At 42.6% G+C, this 21,363-nt stretch overlaps 1 protein-coding gene across 4 annotated transcripts in view; it reads right to left on the bottom strand.

The window, feature by feature from the left end:
* Positions 1-21,363, bottom strand: part of SNX32 (sorting nexin 32) — a 490,023-nt gene that overhangs the window by 321,797 nt on the left and 146,863 nt on the right. For all 4 annotated transcript variants that reach the window (XM_069644826.1, XM_069644829.1, XM_069644825.1 and 1 more), the window contains one exon: positions 17,475-17,579. Coding sequence is in view for 1 of the 4 variants with exons in the window: in XM_069644825.1 (XP_069500926.1) it covers positions 17,475-17,579 (105 nt within the window). In the remaining 3 variants the exon portion in view is untranslated. The remainder of the gene's footprint in view (positions 1-17,474; positions 17,580-21,363) is intronic.

The raw sequence follows: 21,363 nt of genomic DNA, 5'->3' as shown, positions 1-21,363 counted from the left end.
CTGCTGTCTCAGCAGTGTCCAGAGTGTTCTTTATTACAATCTGGTTTACTTGCCTGCCTTCGGCAACAATGGTGAGAAGCCTGGACCTGAAGGGTTCTGGGACCTCCTGGAGACCTTCCTGTACTAGGTTGCATTGAGCGTCAACATAACTCGCCAGCAGCGTAGTGTTATTCGCTATGCGCTTGGAATATGCAGAAGCTGAGGTAACCCGCTTACCTAAGGCATACAACCTCTTGGATTCTTTATCCGGAGGTGCCTCCCCCGTAGCAAGGGGTACTCCTGCCCGTTTCCTTTAATGTATTGAGGGTCTGAAGGAGCTCGTCGAAATAACCTTTCTACTCTTGAGTTCACAGCCCGGATCTGAGCTTGTGACACCAGGGAGGGGGCCAATCTTCTTTTAACAGAATCAAGGAGGGGAATGGCCTGGCTTGAGGGGGGTTTCTTCTTGAGATTGTCTTCTACAAAGTCCTGCTCGGTTATCGCTTCTTGAGTAGTGATTTGGAAGTGATCTGCTGCCTTCCTTAACATGGCATTGAAGGCCATTTGATCGTCGTCAGGCGAGGCCTGGCGAGCCGGGATGGACGGAGTAGAATCCAGGCACAGAACATCAGTGTCCTGATCTTGTTGGGGGAGCGTTCATGGGTCCGTCCCCACTTGCTGGGTTTCTTCCCAATTGTCTGTGGCATCCACCTAGTCCTCATTGCAGCCCTGCGGGAAGGATAGTTCTTCATCTTCACTGTAAATGTCCTGATAAGTACCCATCTGAACGATGTCTTCATGATGGACGGGGACCGAGGGCTGATCTTCTTGGAAATGTGAAGCCGATTTAAGATTAGGTTCTCCACGAAAACTTTTCGGGGAAGGATGTTCAGAAAAACTGATAATTTTTTCAAGACAATCCATGCACCCTTCAAATTTCTCCCTTGTTCACTTGGAGGAACCAGAAGGGCCTACGGGTGGAAAAACGTAATTTTCCGCCCCTTCACGCCGAATTTGTCACTCAGGGTATTGGAAAGAGGTTCCTGACTGTCCTCATTGGTCTTGCGAGAATCGGGGCACCATGGCCTATCTATAGATTTGTTTGCGGCCTGCCCCATGTTTTTCGACAGAATAGGTATAAGCCCAACCGCTACTGTGTTCAATTACAGCCGAATCGGCGTCAGTTAGTGGGTCCGAAGGTCTATCGGTAGATCTAACGTCTACCGTAGCGTTAGAGGGCCTAGTGGTAGGTTTCTTGCCTTGAGGCCTAGTCATAGATGTTGGGCCAACGGGGCCTTTCGGGCCCGTCGGAGCATAGAAATTCTGTGCTTCAACGTGTAAATCTGATTTAGGGGTGGCGCCCTTGTTTGTTTTGGAATGTCGCAAAACGCTGCTGCGGATGCAGGGAAGGCTGTTGATCTGAGCGATCAGAGAAATCCGCTGAAATTTTCAACAGCCCTGCTGGCGCTTTCACCTTTTTCGGTGTACCCGTCGAAATAGGTGGAGGGGTTGTTTGTTTAGTGTAATGCGTTCTCTGTACACCCCTGTCACCGGGTGTTGTCCCTGAAGCCAGACTAGTGTCTGGCCTTGAAGGGTCGGGGATGGCCGTGGCAGACCTAGAAATGTTTGCCTCGAGGTCTATCACATCCGCAATGGATGTTTGGTCTTCAGAGGTGTCCCCATCACATTTGGCTGGTGTTGCGGTAGGGGAAGAGAGTTCCGCCCGCGACATACCGTACGAGGCCCACCGCTTAACACAGCGCTCCTTAAGGATCTTAGGCCAAAAGAGTTTACAAGCCGCACACCGCTTCTCTTCGTGATCTAAGGGGAGACAGGAGTTGCACGTCCTGTGCTCGTCCTTCCACGGGTATCTGAACCTACACTTAGGGCAGAACCTAAAAGAAGTCCTTCTCATAGCGAAAGGGAAAGATGACCAGACCTAGAGGGTAAAGAGGTGGAAAGAGGATAGAAATAACGAAGATATGGCCACCCCGACCCCACTCTCCCTACTGTGAAGGCTGGCCAGAGGGCCCGGTAACGTGGATGCTTCAGCCACAGGATCTTAGGCACCGAAATCCACCGCTGTAGCCAAATCCCCCGCAGTCTTCGTCAAAGTTGTTCGTGCCGTCGAAGTGACTTAAAGGGGGAATAACCGACAAGTCGGTTTAAGATAAACAATGGGCCTCATTATAAGTATGGAGGTAACCATGCCACTCTTAGCGGCATGGCTACCTCCATACCGGGTACCAGATCCGGGTTCTCTGAATGCGGAAATACCAGGCCATTCCAACCTTGGAGGGCCTAGTATATCCCCATTCAGGGATCCCGGACCCGGTACATACCCATTTGAGCTCCCATAGGGCTCAATGGGAATGGGGAGCATGCTAACAATGGGCACGTTAATGAAGGACCTGTTGTTAGCATGCTGGGCCGCTCGCGGGACCCGCAAAGGACGTCTGGTAAAACCAGGCGTCCTTAGCGGGTCCCACGAGCAGACCTTGTAATGAGGCGGTAGGGGGTTAATGGCGATGGCAGCTCTACGTGAGCCGTTATCCCCCTAACGCCTACGTTGTAATGAGGCCAATGTCTCTTATGTAAGAGCTCCGCTATAGGACGACCAGTTATCTGGGTGCAAAAAAACAATCTGAGGGACCTCAGCGCATGAGGGATTTTGGGTACACTACACGTCACGATAGGGATAGTGTTACAGACACGCCTATGCCAACGTCCCCTTTCGATCCCCAAAAGAAGCAATACTCTGCGGTTACCACTCGATGTCGGACCATATGCACAGCATGTGATTCTAAGCAATTTAACAAGCATCAGAAATTGTATTTCAAAAAGGAACCACTGACAAAATCAAACCGATTTGAGAACCCAGCATTAAACGTTTCCATAGTTATCAATCTCAATAAAACCCATATTACCGATATATCAGCCAAACCTCTCTGATCTGATCTTCATTGTTGCCGGACAAGTCAAATACAAATGTTGCAGGATTTCAAAGTATGGTATTGCACTGTTTTTTTCACGTTAAGGTGGTGGATACTGTCAGCAAGCTCGCTTCATGAGAGACCTGTCAAATATATCATACCCTAGGTCTCATATAATCCATTAGGCCTGAGTCGTGGATTGTTATCTAATATTCTCTACACAGCAAAAGAAACCTTGCATTTACATGTTTTTATATTAGGAAGGAGAAGGTGCTGGAGATGTATCAACAGTGACGTCTGGTGGCCAAACTCAGCAAATGTACACTTGCAAAATGAACAGGAAATTAATGTGTGCACATTTTAATAGAATATGTAATAATTTAAATGCATTCATAGCTCGGATTGACATGGGGCAAGCTGCAAAATACAGAGACATAAAATGTGACTTCTTACAATACATAAAATCTTTGTGGGTTGTCATGGAAAGCTTTGGAGAAAAATGGGAGAAACAGGTACCCCCTGAAATGTTTAACACACAGAGATCTTCACGCATAAGATTGTTCGCAACATTATACAGACTCCGATGATATTGATTATATTACTCTCACACATTTAAATAAAAAATTAGGCCACAATTACGAAACTGCCATTTTAACATTAGGAGTTAGTAGGCCTCCCTTTGCAGTCATGGAACTGGAAACAACCACACCTAGCCACAAGACAGAGGATGAGTCCAAAGATATATAACTGCATACACACAGAATGGGGGAGGATCTGAGTGGAAATTAAGATTGTGAGATGAACATTAAGGATTTTCCGGATACAACCGGCTGAAACCTTTGCAGACTGGTTCGCAGGTAGGCTGGAAAGAGAAGCCCTTATAGAGACAGATGTGCAGGCCTCGGTTCCAAGCAGCCAGCAGAGTGAGGTCCTTGTTGAGGGTAACAGCTCCAGAGAGAGGGTCCCAGCTGATTTGCTCCAAATGAGAAGCCACATTTGAAAGTTAAATGAAATCCAAAATGTAAATCCAAATTGCCCAGAGTGTTTTCCACAGGGAAATTCTGGGAATAGAGGGCTTGCGGAAAAGGGAATGCTAAAGTGACAAAGATATAGGTCTAGTCTTAAATATGGTGCCTGTGATTCCCATTTATAACGAGTACCAAGTGAGGAGTAATTTCCTTAAAGCCCAATGTATTTTGTATTGAGGGGCGAAATTTAAAACTGCAGAACTGCTTTTGTAAAATGAAACACCTTTTAAAATGCAATCCTTGGCATAACCCGGTGTATAATCATTTGGGTCATAGTGTATTTATGACATACTATTGTCTAAGGTGATATCCTGCATAAATGACATTAGGAAGCCTAGCCATAAATTAGATGTTTGAGCAACAGAAACAAGTATAGGGAATTAGTTCTATTCACTTAGAATAGGGCAGAGTTAAACGCGTGCAGTCCCTTATCTTTGAATTCACAGACAGGCCCATGTGTAATGTGGCAAGGAAAGGCGTGGTAACATTGTATATTTTACTGGAGAAGATTGCATCGCCAGTCCAAAAGTACACCTAGACTGATAACTACACAGAGGCACATTAAAAGCTGTGCATGCAAACATAGATTGACAGTTGTACACATATAAAGATTGGAAGCAGCAGCCACATGTTTACTCTAAATTTCCATACATATTCAGAGAAAGCTGTACATCCATATTCTGCGAATACTGCACACACAGAATGCAAGAATCCTTGAGAGTATTATTGTCTGAATTCAAACCTACAGGAGCCAAATGTATAAGCTGGGAATTGTCTACATTTAAATGACCTGCACATAGGCAATACATTTACAACCTTAAATATCTCTTTTAAATGTTGTTTGTTTAAGTAACTTTTCCCCAACACCATACTTATCTTGAAACTAGCGAAAACTAATTGTTCCTATAAGATGTTGAATTGGTTCCGTTGAAAAATACATAAAGATACACTGGCAAAAAGCGCAAATGTTATAATTGAAATATATTGTGTTACTTATAATATGATTGGTTATTTATAATGGGCTTAATACCGAGAGGTTTCTAAGCGCGGACCCGGGGATCGAACCTGTGCTGCTCCGTGTCGTCTTGCTTCCAAGGCGAGCAAGTTGCCCCTGAGCCATCCTCCCGAGATTTAGATGGAAGAAATAGAAATGTTTAGAATGACTGGGATCATTTATAATGTATATATATTTAAATTAAGTTGCTTGGAATGCTTGCGGGAGAGCCATTAGCAAGATTCTTGTAGGCAGGTAAAATTAGTTTTGTTGAACAATTGTATTTAAGTTATAACAGTGATGTGCTCTCCATGATGTAAAGGTGGAGAGCATCTTTGTTTAAATTGGTATTTCATTCTTTAAATACATTTTGTGTTTTGAGAAACGCACCGTCAGTTTTTCTTGCCCAGAATTGTTGGCTGGACTGTCTACAGGGGGCATGAAATGAGTCCTGTCATACCAATAGGAATCTGGAATTTAAACAAGTCAAAATAAATATATTTTTACATTGTGATCGAGGAATACCCGCCTGGGACCTATTCTTTCATATAATGGCAACAGATTTAAACTCAGCCTTGTATAATGTCTTCTATTTTTTTGGACACAGAAATAGCTTAATGTATTCTAAACAACTTACCTTGGGTGCATATTGAAGCATGTATTTTACTGAGGTGACCTGCAATCAAAGACTCAAATGATTCATAGTGTAATCCCACTCCAAAGTTTTCATTTTAATATTCTTTTTCCATTGCCGTATGCCTACAAAACCTTAATAGTTGATTTCTAGTTCATTTAACAGATCTTTACACTGACTTATACATTTTATCCTAGACCTGCTGGATTTATTGGCTCGATCTTTTTTAACGCATCTCTAATAATTGTGTTAAGACTTCGACTTGCAGTAGCAATGTAATGCCCTCCTCTTAGTTAAAGTGGCTATTGAAGTTAAGCCAAAATGAGCCCTTTTATATTCTATGGGTGTGTTAGTGGGAAAGTTTAATATTGCCTACCAACATTTACCATCAATTTTCTTGGTCCAGTTACTTTTTTTGAACGGCCACATTTTGTATCCATAGCGGCGCATGGGCAAACCTTTCTTTGTATATACCTCAATTAATGATGTTAAACTATAAACTCCATCGTCTAAATTGCAAGGAGATAGTGCTGTCATATGCACAGCCTTTTAAAGTCAATTTAAGGGTGAATTCAACAAAACACCTAGATAATTTAAATATATCATTCTACTATCACTGACGTACCCCAGCCAGGCAATTCTCTTTTTAATTAATGTTGGAGAGAAATGATCAGCATCCTTTAGGGCATCAGACAGATCTGCTATGCATGAATTAAACAATGTTGGTTCAAAGATGTTACCCTGCTTCAATCCAATATAAGCATGAATGCTGCTCCTTAAAGTTCCAGTCCCATCTATCCCACCTCACACTGATGCATCCGTATACGATCCTATTATCATTGTTAACAATCCCACAGTTATTACCCATGTGTGGTACATTTGCCCATAATTTGGTACTTATGATACAATCAGAGGCTACACTAGAGTCAACATATATCACATTGTTTTAATATGTATAGGGTTTTTCAACCAGTAAAGAGATTGTGATTATATTTGTCCTAGTGAAGAGATGAGAAGCAGCACCGGTTTGATTAATAGCCAAGATTTATGAATGAAATCACACATGCTTTCAGCTCCTCCAAAAATACTTGTACAACATGTTTGCCGGAGTGTCCGACAAAGAAAATATTGGATAGCCTTTTGGATCAGATCATGGTCCCTTTTTATAAACTGGTATTATAATACTTTGTGCCCAAGATGAAGGCATCACATTGATACAACTAGATGTGACAAATACATGATAAAGGATCAACCACCATATTAGTGGGCTCCCTTCCATCACTGCATTGCATAAACCGTCTAGCAAAGGGATGCTAGACATTTAAACGTTTTAATAATATCAATAACAGTATTTATGTTACCCATAGAGGACCATCCGGCTTCAGTAAACAATTGGTTTTCTTCACATTCAAAATTAGAGATGCTAAACGTTAATGTAATATGTTTCTGCCAGCCAGCTGCAGAAATCCAGCTGCTCAAAATGGGTAGGGCTTTTGTTCCATTAACACAATGCCAATATTTACAGCTATCATTTAACCTGATTATCTCTAATGTATTCAGACTTTGTTTTCTACAACCATTTTGTATTTGATGTTTTACCAAAGTTTAATAACTAGATTTTAATGATTTACAGTGATTCATCTTTTTTTCGGTGATAGCAGTCCACATCACTTGCCAAAATCGGCTCCTTAATATAGCTTTCTTGAGAGCAGTAATTACATGTAAGCATATGTTTCTTTTTTATTACATTCTTAAGTTACTATAAATTAACATCCCTACTAATTGGGACAGCAAATGTAGCCATGAATGCTACAAATGTTGCTACGCTAGCTGCATATTCATCAATTTGACCATTATTGGGTGTCAATCATGATTAGTAGTCGTGGCTGTCTAAGTCTCTGGTGGCTCTAGCTCTGTTACGAATGTGTCCACTTTATGAGATTACCGGCTTGATTTAAAGACATGTTGCCAATTCTATCTTTTCTAGAGGGATTAGATGTTTCTAAAAGCAGAAAAGAATACTCTACATAACATAGTACAGCATCAAAATGAGTAATGCTGGCAAAATCAGATGTACTGACATCCGTATAATCCAATATCGAAGCAACTGAATTTGTTACTCAAGTAATTTACCTTGGTATGTTAGCACAACAGCGACGATTTGTAGGGTTTGAAATTAAGATTCGATTAGCAGGAGCTAAAACCATCTTCTGGGTGCTGGGCATCACCCAGCAGGCAGGAGCTTCTGATGGGGAATCAAGAGCGAGTACCCAGTGCACTGCAAATCTAATCTCCACATGAGATGCACACTTTACCTTTTTCCCCATTTTTTATGATCCATTATGTTCAAATGTGTACTTGTTGTTTCCTAACTCTTCTTTATTAACACCCTCAATAAAATCAAAGTTAACGTCACATGTGCATGCTTGTTTAGGCACCAGTTGACCTGGGAAGGCAAAAGTAGCTCCTGGTAGCTGTTGGTTTTAAGCTAACCAGGCTCTCCAAGGCTAGAAGCAGGACCTACATGTCTCACAGCTGCCAGCAATTTCAAACCCTGCCATTTGACATTCCCTTTACTTTCTGATAGTGAATTCAATTTAATTTCACTTCTTGTTGCTTTAATGTAGTAGGTGTAATGTTCAAACATTCATCTAAAGCCTTTCCTACTTTCCCATGTTATCTTATTTGAGGGATTTTAGCATTTAAATCTTTGGGTAAGAGGATCACAATAGATTCAAGATTTGCAATACTAGAATCAATTGCATCACTAAGTTGATGTGTTCCTGGGGATCATATAGGTTAATGATTATAGATGGGAAATCGTGGGCATAAGAAATGGTAATTACGCCAAGTGCATCGATGAGGGAACATCAAGGTCATCTAGCCATGCACCATTGGGACCTATGAAGTTGAATTCCACCTGCACTTCCCCCATACCCCAAGTCCTCTAGTAACAGCACCCTGAGAGGCTCTAGTAGTGGACTTTGCTGAGCAGGAATAGCATCTGGAAAGCATGGAATTAATGTGGGTGGGCCTATCAAGGTTGAGCAGGGGTAGGTTCCATGGTAAGACAATGTTTGCACCACAAGTCACACTTGATTGCCCAAAGAGAGGGTTTGGTCGATCTAGGGGAGCCTGTGGTGCATATGATATCTTGGAATATTGCAAGCCTGAATAGGAACATGGGGATAATGAGTGGCTCGAGCTTCTAAGGAAATATAAGATCATTTGTCACTGTGAAACATGGGCCACTAGGGCTTATCTCCAAGGTTACCTTTGTGATTTTGGCTGCGAATGGTAAACAAAGGAGACCAAGATGGGCGGTACTGGTTTGGATTGAGGCTTGGCCGAGTTTTACTGCTTTTCAGGCAGCTAATGCTAATGATGACTTACTGGAGCTTCACTTAAACCAAAATGATGGTTCTACAGCTCTGCTAATAAACCTTTACAATAGACATGTACAAAGTAAAGTTATACAGTTGTTCAACCTAGTTAAGGCCAGGGTTGATACTTGGAGGGATACATGGGGGGAGAGACGCCCATTCCACCCTAAAATATTAATTATGGGTGTTATCAATCTCCAATACAAACCCTTGCCATTGACTGCAGATCTTTTTGACCAGGAGGGTAGGATCTGGATTGTAGAAGGCCTTTGAGCGCAAAGGCACCCCAAAAAGAATGTGGTGTAGGTGGCAAGCAGTGCTATGTCCCTGGGCATTAGAGCATAGAGTGGTAGATTTCTCTGGGGACTCCCCTGCAAAAAATACCTTTGTCAAAGGTCCACCAGTTTCATTAATTGACTATATTCTGGTCAATTCGGAATCGTGGAATTTGTTTTTGAATTTCGAAGTTCTCAATAGGGTGGAAAGTGACCATTGGCCATTGGGTTTGAATGTATCCTCTCATTTGTTTGAGTTGCCAGAGTCAATGCAGGGAATAGCAAATACTGTTTTGTCAATATTTGGAAATGCGAGAAAGGTGGGCGAATATTAATGATGAGGAGAAAATGCCCAAGATTTACGACAGTCTTCTCTCAGTGCTAAAGGTTCTTCTACAAAGCAATGACACTCCTTCAATAGATGTGATCTCTGTACATTCCATGCTTGTTGAAGGGCTGATACCCTATTTTACAACTAACCCTAAATCAAATCTCAGACATGCCTTAAAAACAAACACTTGGTTAAATAATGAATGTAGGAGGGCCAAGGTGGGAAAGTGGCTTTGCAGGAGGCGAGGGCTACCTATAAAAAGATCCTAAAGGACATGAAAGACTAATTTGCAAGGCAGTCAAGGGACGCTCTATTGGCGGTGATCCAAGATAAAAATTCCTAAAGTTTTGGAAGCTCATTGGGGCTGTAAATAACACTGCCCGGCAATGAATTCAATGTAATATCCCAGAATCTGTCTGGAATACACATATTTCGGCATTATATGCTGAAAATAGGGCAGTTACAGGTTCGGGTTGCAATGATATAACTAAAACTGTTGAAGAGATCACTCCGCTTAGCCAGCCAAAAAGTGGAAAAAGCCCTGGGATCTGACAAGGTACCAGTGGATTTTTATGAGTCAGAACCGACAATCTAAGTGCCCCACCTCACCAGGCTTTTTAATGCAGCCCTCTCTATGAATTCCGTCCCAAAGACATGGACCCAAGCTGAGATCGTTCCATTGTACAAGAAGGGCAGCAGGGAAAAAACAGGGAATTATCGTTCTATCTCCCTGCTTGATGCAGGGGGTAGGGTCTTTGGAAAAGCCTATTATCACATTTGGAAGCCTGCATAAAAAATACAGGCATTATCAATCACCTTCAAGCCAGGCTGAAGGCAATCATGAGTACAATTGATCAGAGCCTGGGGTTGAGTTTATAAGTGTGATAAGTGTGGAACACTGAGGAACATGAAGTTGTATGTGATATTCACAGACCTCAAGATGGCATTTGATAAGGTGCTCATAGCTAGGCTATGTAATACCCCGGCTGAAATTAATATTCCCATACCCTTCCTGAGGGCAATACAAAGCCTTTACGTCGGGAGTATGCGGTCATCAGGTGGAGTGGAGATGGCAGGTTTCCAATAAAGTCCAAATTGAAATGGGGATACGCTAAGGCTGCGTGCTCTCACCGAAACTCTTCTGTCTTTTCATTAATTATATAATTTATAAATCAGTAAATGCATTGCAACACGCCGATACTGGCCGGGGAGAAATACCCTATTTTAATAGTTGCAGATGACACTGCACTCATATCCCTTTCTCCAATAGGCTCAAAAAACTGTTGTTAGCCTTTGATGAACACTGTGTCCAAAATGGTCTTACAATCAACATACAAAAGAATAAAGCCATGGTATTCAGGAAAAGCAGTCTCAGAGGCAAACCTAAACCGGAGTTGAAATTACAAGAAAAATCCATAGAATAGGTCTGAGACTACGATTATCTAGGCATTAGATTTTCTGAAACTTTTAAGTGGTCATCACAAATTTCCAAAGCTGAAGTCAACCAATCTCATGACAGCGGGGCAATTGATAAGTGTGCCCTTGATTTTGGCCATGTAGCAGTAAAAGTAACCATCGAGGCCTATGTCTCCCAGGCGAGGCAGGCAGGACTCAGTGGGGGGCAGAAGCGTGGGGAGGAGAACATTGTAATCAACTTACGATTAGTGAAAACAAATTTGTGAACAGTATTTTGGGCCTCCCGAAAAATGCCCCATCCTTTCCAGTCTTCTTGGAGGAGGACTTGCGTAGGAAAGATTTTGTACGCAAGTCCAAGCCCTTATTGTACAGGATTAGGGTTTGGTCATCCCATAGTCTAGATAGATATAAGATGGCACCGAAGAATGTTTTGTCCCAGCAGGGTTGGCTATTGCTACCATGGCGGGTACACATAAAGGCTCTCCTGTCTGCATTAAGATATTGGGCCTCATTGCAAGACTGCCGACCCGGAAACAAGGGTGCCAGTAGCAATTTACCAGCACCCTTTCTGGACCGGCAGACTACAACTCTGCTTTCCAGAGCCTGTACACCCGGCAGATCTGACCTGCCGGGTGCAACGGCCCTGGAAAGCAGAGTAGTCACGGAAGCACTGGCACTATTAGAAACAGTGCCAGTGCTTCAGTGTCCCCACTCCATGGAGTCCTGTGGGGCTCCTTGGGAATGGGGCTAACATTTTCAATCGCCTAATATCCCGGGCCGCTGGGACTTGTAATGTCCCGGTGGCACCAGGGTCTCAGGCGGCAGAAACAGTGTTACAGGGCTGGTGGTAACCGCAGGTGGCCCCAGCAGGTTACCCCCAACCTCGTAATGGGGCCCAATGAGTGTTGGAACAATCTGTACCTTATTGACTGCAGTTTCAGATCACTTATTAAGAATGCCTTGTCCTCATTGTATGACTGCAAACTCTGGGAAAGTGTTGTAAGCACTGAGGGTTGTAAGAGATATTGGGAGGTCAAGCAATCATTAGGTTATGAATGCTATCTGGACATTGTATTCCCTAGATTTAAGAGATCGCTGTATCTTAAATTACGCATGGATCTATTACCTCTTACAGAGCTCCTTCACAAATGGAAAAATGACATATCAGATCATTGTAATTTTTGCAAGGATAGAATAGAGAATGTTTGGCATTTTATATTGATCTGCTCATGCTATTTGGATACAAGAAAAATATATTTGAAGCCACTATTTAGGGCAAGACATGCCTCTGGTGTTCCATGAGATGATTTTGATGTCATCTCTTGTTATTAATATTATGCATAGGTGGTAGAAATTAGCATAACCATTCCCAATGAGATGTTACAATGGGCTCTCCATTAGGGCTTTCCTTAAGGCTCTCTTTTTCCAAACTTCTTTAAGTCACCTTTGTTCATATTAGAAGTTATACTCTTGTCTATCAGATCTGACCAACATTCACCATCTAACTCATATCCTTGCATGTTTAATTCATCAGAGTAAGAGCAGATTAGACTAACCACATCCCCAGAGTAACAATGAACTTTGGTGATCAATCCTGGGCATTGTTCGACAAATTTCAAGTCATTGCTCTTAAATAGCCTAAAGGGTAAAAGATATCCCAATATCTCCATGAGGTGGCTTCGATTTATAGGTCTTTTTGTTTCCTTTAAGAATTCCCCTAATGGTAAAGGTTTTCTTGGGAGCATAATCTTTCTTTTGTAGCAATATAGGGTTCTTCGTACACTTTCCTTCTGGCCATACGCATCCCCAAACTTAGTTTAGGGCTCTTCAAAGGCTGGTTGTCTTTGAACTCCACTGATGAGATACTTCTATCAAGAGATACTTTTGTGGAGTCCATCGAGCTCTCGGAGGAAACTTCTTCAACCATTACTAGAGCCGTAGCTATTTTTGTTTTTGGCTTGGTAGATCTTAGTAACCACTCAGTCAGATTCCCTGATTACAACACCTTCCTCTTTGCTCTATGCACTGCCTTCTTCCTGGTGTGTTTTGAGGAGCCGGCCCTATAATACTTTGATTGACAGTTTCCTTTTCCATCTGGACCAACTCTGTTGTGTCTTAGTGGAATTTATTGACCTCTTTCCTTTTTTGTCTTTTTTCACTCTTGGTTCTTTGGGTTACTACTTCTTTTTCTTCATCCTCGCTACCCAACAGGATTTCCACTTTTGTTGATTCCAAATTGTCATGGCTTTTATCAGCGGTCACCTCAATCTGCTGGGATCCTTGAAGTTGCTTCTGAGGATTGGGACTAACTACAATCTGACGTCCCTCTTTCTTATTAAGATCTCCCAGATGCGCCAGCAACTTAGCATTTATTTGCACCTGGCCTGCAATGTTGTGCATCACCTTTAACAATATTATTAAAGCAAAGCTTGTTACAACATTGTGGGCCTCAATGTCTTTAAATGTATCATCATACAGATGATCATCCTTAACTAGAATATTATTTGATGCTTCAATCACCTGATCGTCATTCATACTAACGGGAGTATCATCAATCAATCCAGTAAGTCAAGTTGAGCAGGAAAGCCTTGTAGAAATCGTCTGCCTGTTCAGACTACTGTTAATATGGGGGTTACCACCATTCTCACGGTTTGATTCACCTGGAGTGTTAGCAATGGTGGCCTTTTCTAATTCTGTGATTTGCCCTTCCAAACTGTAACATAGGTTCAGCAAGGAATTATTATTATCTAGTTCAGCCATGTTACACGCTCTTTCATCAGCACCTACGGCCATATCACGTGGTTCCTCATGGATTTCTGCAATAGCATCAACTTCCGTAAAATAATTCGTGATTTTAGTTGTAGCTGTAGGTTTAGATGTAATCTTTGCCTCGTCTTCTTCCACAGGCGGTCTTTGCTTTTGAACTCGCCTTCTGTATGTTGCGTAGTTTCATCTTGCCCAACTTCCAACTTTACATGGGGGGCCCCAATAAATCACCACAGGACGCTGTAGAAGCTAGCAATTTACCTGTTACTACAATATTCGAAAGTTACGATTACCAGTGAATGAGGATCAATGGCGGGTTGCCCACAGTCACCTCGCCTGGATTATTAGGCTTCTTGCTTTTAGTTGTTCACACGAGAACCATCGTAGCCGAGTCAAGGCAGAATAAGATACGTAGGAGCCCAGAGGAGGCTCAAATGCTTAAATGACCGCAGTCACCTCCACTGAGCATCCAATTACAACGGCTACAGAACCAAGGAAAGGTTCAGCTGTTTGCCCATAGATTACCTACAGTCACGTAGGTAAATCCGTCACCCGTTCTGAACACTAAACAGGGCTCATGCGTACAATGAATGCGGGCTGGAAAGAAAAAGAGTTTACAATATCGAAATCATCTGCTTAAGAGCAACAATCAGCATGTTATTTTACAGCGGACCGTCATCGGCAGGCTTTTAATGCACGGGCCAGGAAAAAAGAGTCAACCGCCTAGAAACCGAAACGGTCCGACTATTTCCGTAGTATCTTAAAGCAATACTATTCCCCCCATAAACAGTCTGAGTCGATACACTAGGCAACACTAGTAAGCACTAGGCAGCGCACGGTGGCCACGGGCAGGCTATCCTTACCCCCGGTCCCGAAGGCCCCTCTCCTGGATGAACGATGACCGGTCCCACCGGACCCACAACGTCCGCGGCGATCGTTCGTGGCACCAGATGCGTAGCTGCGCCTGGACTGCTGACTCTCAGTCTCTCGCAGGGCTAAAAGATTAGAGGAAAGAACCTCAAAATGCAGGTTTACAGAGTCAAGCCGCACCTCTCACACAGCCAGGAACAACACAATGAGGCCGCTTCCGACTTTCTCTTGATTGGGCTCAGGCTTCTCCAAGAAAGGTCCTATCTTCAGGCCTTCCTATTTATTCCAGATATTCAGGGTAGAACCTGTCTGTGGGTTCCACTTCCTTCACACCTCTGGTCCTTATAGCCTGTTCTCTGCATTTCATCCGTCAGTGCTTCTGTTGGATAGTCTTCAGCAGCTAAACTATCTCATCCCTATTCCACCAGGAATCAGAAAGTAGAATGCCTGCTTCCTCTCAGGTTGCGCCCTTTCCTTTCTTTCTCTAGCCCTTCTTGTACACCTGTGGTAGTGGGTGTTTCTTTAAGCCATCTGGGGATTGGTCTTTTCTGCAGGTGGCCGGTATTTGGTCCCTTGTGCGGCCCTTTCTCTTGGGGCCTTTTAATGGGATCATGGTAGGATTACTATTATCCTTGTCATATTGGTTAAGAGGAAATTCGACTTTGCTGCTGTTAATTACTAGCTTTGAATGTGCACTATGCTGTAATCAGCACAATCTTAGCATTCCTTATGCTTGTGTTCATGTTTCCACAGTGCTCTGTGGCTGCATTTGTTTGCTATGTCAGTTGGTGCAGCTTTCCCACCTGACCAAGCTCTCCACAGCTAACTTGGAATCCTTCTGCTCTCAGATTTATGGGTAAGTTGGTTCTATTAAAAATGTGCGGTTCTGGTTTGACTTTGTTCTGTGAACTGTCCCATCAAGGACAAGGGCTACTGGGATTTGTAGTCCCGTTGTGCTGTTTGAGATTCTAGCATTCCCGAGGGGACAACATAGCACTGCGTCTCAGAGGGGCTGACGAGCCCAGAGAAACCTGCTCAATCCACTCTCTGGATAGCATATTGGGTAGTGGTTGAAACCCCCCAATATCGTGGCTCGACCCACTCATAACAAAGAATGGAGAGTGCTTCTAACTCATCAAAGTATGCACACAGAAAACTAACTACACTGGGCACCATCATGTCCGTTCAGATCCCAAAGAAACAAACAAAGAAATTGGCAGATTTCAAGCTCCTGCAGCCAACTTCTGGTGTGGGATGTGTAGAGTTACTGCTACAAATGAAACCAGCCCACTGAGTACTAGTGCCCAAGATTAGAGTACAATGTGCCGTTTTATCATTGTTTAAATTATATTGCAATATTTATTTTTTAAAGAAAGCATGTGCCGTGGTACTGTGTCATTACAATAGCACACGACTGAGACCCACTTAAGACTGCAAGTCTCAGCCTAAGTGGTCAACAGCTCCAGATACAGGCCCCGATAAAGGATTGTAACTCCCCCAAGTATTGTACAAAAAAGGCAGGGAGGGATTATAAAATATAAGGGTGACCCCAATGCTTAAAAGACATTTCGACTGGAGTTCTTCTTTAAAGACCATCAACTTGATGCCCGTCTAAGGAACTACACAGAGTGAGAAGGACTCCAGAATCCCAGCACTGAAGAGAAATTTGAAAAGGTAGAGATGTGTGCATGCAGAGTATCTACACACTATGTTCAGCATGAGTGACATGGCAGAGGATCTCCTGGGCTGCAGGGGAGGTGGACCTGCGGAGGTTTCTGGCATTAAAACAAGGGTTACGAGAACAATGGTATACAGAGTGTGATACCCCTGTCCCCTGAACACTTTAATGATGCTACAACCCAGTCAAGAAGTAGTAAAGAAAGGATAGTCAATGAAGTATATAATAGCTTTTCTTAACATCAAAAGAAAAATCTTTGCGGTTTCATAGATAGGTCAGAGTCATCTGTCTTTTTATAGTATTTCTTTTAATTTTCACAAAGTGGAAGAGAGACAACGCATTTCCTAAAACTAATTCCCTTCCTCAGGAGAAATCACTTTAAATCTGTCAAACAACAGAAAAATTATATCAAGGAAGATTCATAATGGAGGGAAGTATCTGTCATTATTAGATTAACAAATGAATTGGATATTCAATTCACTAAACATAAAATAACAAATCTTCCCCAAATAACAGTCTATGTACGGGGATAATGTCAAAAAATGATATAAATGCACATTGATGGTCCTCCTTATGTGGCATGTAGAAATATTCCAAAGCAAAGCCCAAAAGGGCTACTAAAAATGGAGTAAAGAAAGACAAGTCGCAAAACTGTACCTGAAGTCAGATTAAGAATTGATGAGGATGCAGATCATCATATGTGTAGAAAGTGGAGTCTCTATAATACATCCTTTAGTGCGTTCATTGCCTTCGAGTACCTGTCGTGCCTTCCGATTGGGATGTATGTTTAGATAAGTGAATGTCTGATGGATTAGGACCTGGACTACTTTGCATATTCTGCCTGCACCGAAGAACATGTGGATAGGGCTGCAAGGGACAGGTCTTGCTACTAAAAAGAGGGTTATCTATTTTAGTAGCGAGGCATGTCCTATCTAATCCTATGCACACATCAACCACTGCAGAACCACACTCACTTTTAAAGTGCTCTTTATCTTGGCAGCTCATGTTTTAGAATTATGATCGAAACCGGCTTCATTCCCAATTGCAGCCCTGGATCTGTCCAAAAATCACATGGCGGCCCCTTCTGATCCGCTATAATTGTATTCTCATGCTTCCCATGAAAGGCATATATTACACATGAATTAAACAGAACATGATAACTACTGGCTAATCTCTAAGTCTCTCACCTTTGTCTGGACAGTGAATTTCACCTTGTCTCGCTCACTGACAGCATCCGAGATTTCCACCTGAAGCGAGGAATCATTTTGAAGGTCCACAGACACTGAACGGTTCTGGAAAGACAACAGAGGGAAAGATTCAAAACCAAGGAAATACATAGACATGGAGACTGAAAGGAAGTTGCCTCTGACCATGGATGTTTACACTGAAACTAAAGGTGGGAGCCAGCGTGTTCACTAGCTTTAAGCAAACAGAGGTTTCAACATTTGGATGGCAAATTGAGGTAAGGCTCGTGTTGCTGCCCGTTTAAGCGTCTTGAGAGCAAGATGCAATTTATAGCTTGGGAAAACTAGTTTGATTTATGGAGCCTTTGCTGCGTCACAATGGTCTGCACATTAATCTCATTTAAATCTACAAAAATCCTTACACCTCCCACACTCCTTTAGACATCCTCCAGGTCTAGTGTACTTAACAGATTCAGACCCTATTCATCTTGCATCAACAACCACGCTGACAATTTTTGTCAAGTGGCCTAGGTATGTGATCTCATCAGTGATGTCATCAATGACATTTGTGATGTCATCTTTGATGTCCCAGGTGTTAGTCTTAGCAGTGCACGGTTGTGGCGCAAGTTATGGTTGCTAAGCCTATCATAACTGGTGAATTTCTGGTTTTTTTTGGTTTTACTTGTAACCGTAAAGTCTCTTCAACAAAGTTTTTTCACTGAATTTCATATGTTTTTATTAGTGCAACTTAACCATAATGTCCCTTTAACCAAGTTTTTCCGTGAATTTCATGAGTTTTTACCAGCACACCCTAATTTCCCATAACTTACTAATATCATACTTACTCCAATATAGCAACATTTGTATCCAATTTTGAAAGTCCCACCGTAAAACTCTGCCATGCCACACATTCTAGCATGATTGTTAACACTTCTATACACTTTTTGGAACTTTTTCCACTGTTTTTGTGTTCGTCGATGTTCACGAACGTCTGACATCACCGTGAACCTTTCCGGACAGTGTCATGTGACCTTGCACGCTACATGATGACGTGTTCGCGAACGGGTCCGTGCTTCACGAACAGTTCAGAACTGTATTTTCCAGCTCATCTAGAAACTTTGAAGCTTTACCCTTGCACAGCTCCAACACCTATTCTTACTCATTATCCATTAACAATCTAGCACACAGCACATGGAAGAATATTAGCAAAACTGCTATTTATCTTACAAATGGCATCAGCTCTTGCCATCCTTCCTCCTCAAGAACCACCAACAGCTGAAGGACCTACACAACGAAAGAAGCACAATACTTCAAGAGACAATGAAGACGACCAGGAAGGTGAGTTGGTGGAAATGCCTTCCTCTAGCATGAATCATGAGTTGCCTGTTTTGCTTGATTCTTCTACCCTGCTCCCCCCACACCCCCTCAATCCTACTTCTGCAGGAGTCTGTCCTGATAGATTCTGGTTTCACCATCACTGTCTTGTGGCCAATGCGGGATTTGACTTTTATGGACTTCATTCATTCACGGTGCGTAACCCTTTCTCAACTCTCATGCTGAACTTCCTTTGCATCTTGTACTGGTGGCCCTGAATCATGCTGTTCCCATCTTCATCTTGTATCCTGGCTTGCAACATTAAGTGTTACTACTGACTTCTGCAATTGTATTCACTCTCCCGTCTTGCTTCTCCACTCTTTTGACTGCTAACCCTCTGTTCTCTCCTCCTTTCCCTTCTCCCTTTTCCTATCTTCTCCCCCTACTTTCTTCTATACACTTACTCTATCAGAATTGTCGCTGGACCTAGTACGATAGCAACCTCGTCTGTCTCCTCCCCCCTCCCCTTACTGTTTTTTTCCTCCCCACTCCCCTCCAGCACTATCTGAAATGTCGTCAGGCCTAGTATGAAAGTCGCTTGTTTTGTTCCTCCCCAACCTTTCTGCACCCCTCTCGCTCACCTCTTGCTTTTCTCTGGCTCTACCAGAAATGTCATCAGGCCTAGTACGGTAGTCGCCTGTCTGTTCCCATTTCCTTCCCACTCTCCCCCTCCCTTCCTTACCTATGTCTTAGCTCTTGCACTATCTGAAATGTCAGGCCGAGTACGATAGTTAATTTCACATCCTTACTGTTCATGGCCTGTAAGAATGTCATTGTATTTTCCCTTGTTCCCTCCCTCTCCTTGAAGCGCTTTGAAACACATTGTGTATAGGCGCTATATAAATAAACTATCATATCATATCATATCATATCATGAGTGTAGGAGTTCTTTACCACTGTTGGGAATGTTCCAAAGGCTAAAGCTACCAAAGTGAAATGCACTGAATGCAACATTGTACTCAGTCGCGGACTACCTGGACAGTACTCCTACAGGACCACCTCCATGTGCCACCACGCCAAATTCAACCACTGCAAATGCTCTCAGAAAAGCTGTTCTTGTCTTAGGAAGTAGAAGCTGTCTTCCTCTACCTCATCTTTCTCAACCAATACTGTAACCACACAGCCTACTTCTGTGGGACACAAAATCCCACCAGCTACCTTGCAAGTGATAAAAGAGGCTGTTGATCCATATCTTTCGAAGACAATAGTACTCTGAATATACTGCAGCACACCACTCTGCAGCGGCGAGCAATTTTGAAGCGCTTTTGAAGCTGTAATCAAGGAGTGTGAGAAACACTGCCCTCTACCTTAGATGTAATACATGGCAAGCATATTCCCCTGTCCAACTGCCCCTCCATATTTATGTTTGGTGCCCCTGCCCACATTTCACCCCACCCCCACTTTACTTTCTGGACTCTCCTGCAAAAACAAACAAAAACACAACATAAAAAAGGTTCCTTAAGGAACTACCGTACACAGTTAAAAATAGAACTACAAAAATATGCTTATAGACTCCATCTACTTTACAATTGTCAGTAATTGTATACTAGAGAAAAAGAAAAAAGCACAGAAATAATTTTCTGTCCGAATTTCTTCTCTCATCTATACAATAAACACCATTATCCATTTCCCTTCATGACTATCAACAGTCTCTGCATTCCCCTGTCTGGCCCTTGCCTTATTAGAAAACCCAGATTGCACATGCACAACATCACACAAGACAGTCATTCTACTCTTTATACTGTTATATTTGTGACACACCCTCATTGACTGCTTTAAACCATTCACACATATATACACCAATCACTTAAAAAACTCTACATATATCCTATCAACATATTCAACTTCTACCCACCAAGTGCCACTTAACAATGTTCTCCAAATCTTTTGCATCTGTATTTCTCATACTTATATCAAAATGTAAACATAGTGCTCCTATAAATGCACATATGTATTGTGCAGTGACAGAACTCCAAAAATAAAAGGGGCAGTACGGATGGACAAGTGCTCATGAGAGCCCAGGAGGAAAGTGCCAAGGGATGCCAAATAGGATGCCACTAGCTATCTGCTAGAGCACAGCAGTCCCAAGGGTGAGGCACATCTTAACCATGAGGTCCCTTTAACAAAGTTTTTTTCTGTTAATTTAATAGGTTTTTTTATAAGTGTAAATGTTTCATAATGTTACACAACTATAAACCTCCTTTAACAAACATATTTTTTGCAACTCATACTTATGTGTATCGTTATCAGCAAAGCATGCTGGGGATGCAAGTCATTGTTCAATTACATAGGGCATGAGACTCAACCATGACGCCAGCCCCACCAAACCGCCCCTGTTATCCACTGCATCTACCCAGCATCCTAGTTCAGTGTCCACTATACCCTCATAATGTAACCAATGGTCAGTGCTCATGTCTTGCATGGCCAGTCTCCACAATCCATGGTGCATGGGCTTCGGCCATGGCGCACCCCAGTAAGCAAATTAGGGTAGACATTTGTCCTTGCCGAGGGTCAGGGC

The sequence above is a fragment of the Ambystoma mexicanum genome, chromosome 2p (genome assembly GCF_040938575.1).
Source record: "Ambystoma mexicanum isolate Mex_15411 chromosome 2p, UKY_AmexF1_1, whole genome shotgun sequence".
NCBI lineage: Eukaryota > Metazoa > Chordata > Amphibia > Caudata > Ambystomatidae > Ambystoma > Ambystoma mexicanum.
The sequence above is the reverse complement of the archived record's forward strand: the minus strand, read 5'-3'. Positions and strand labels throughout refer to the sequence as shown.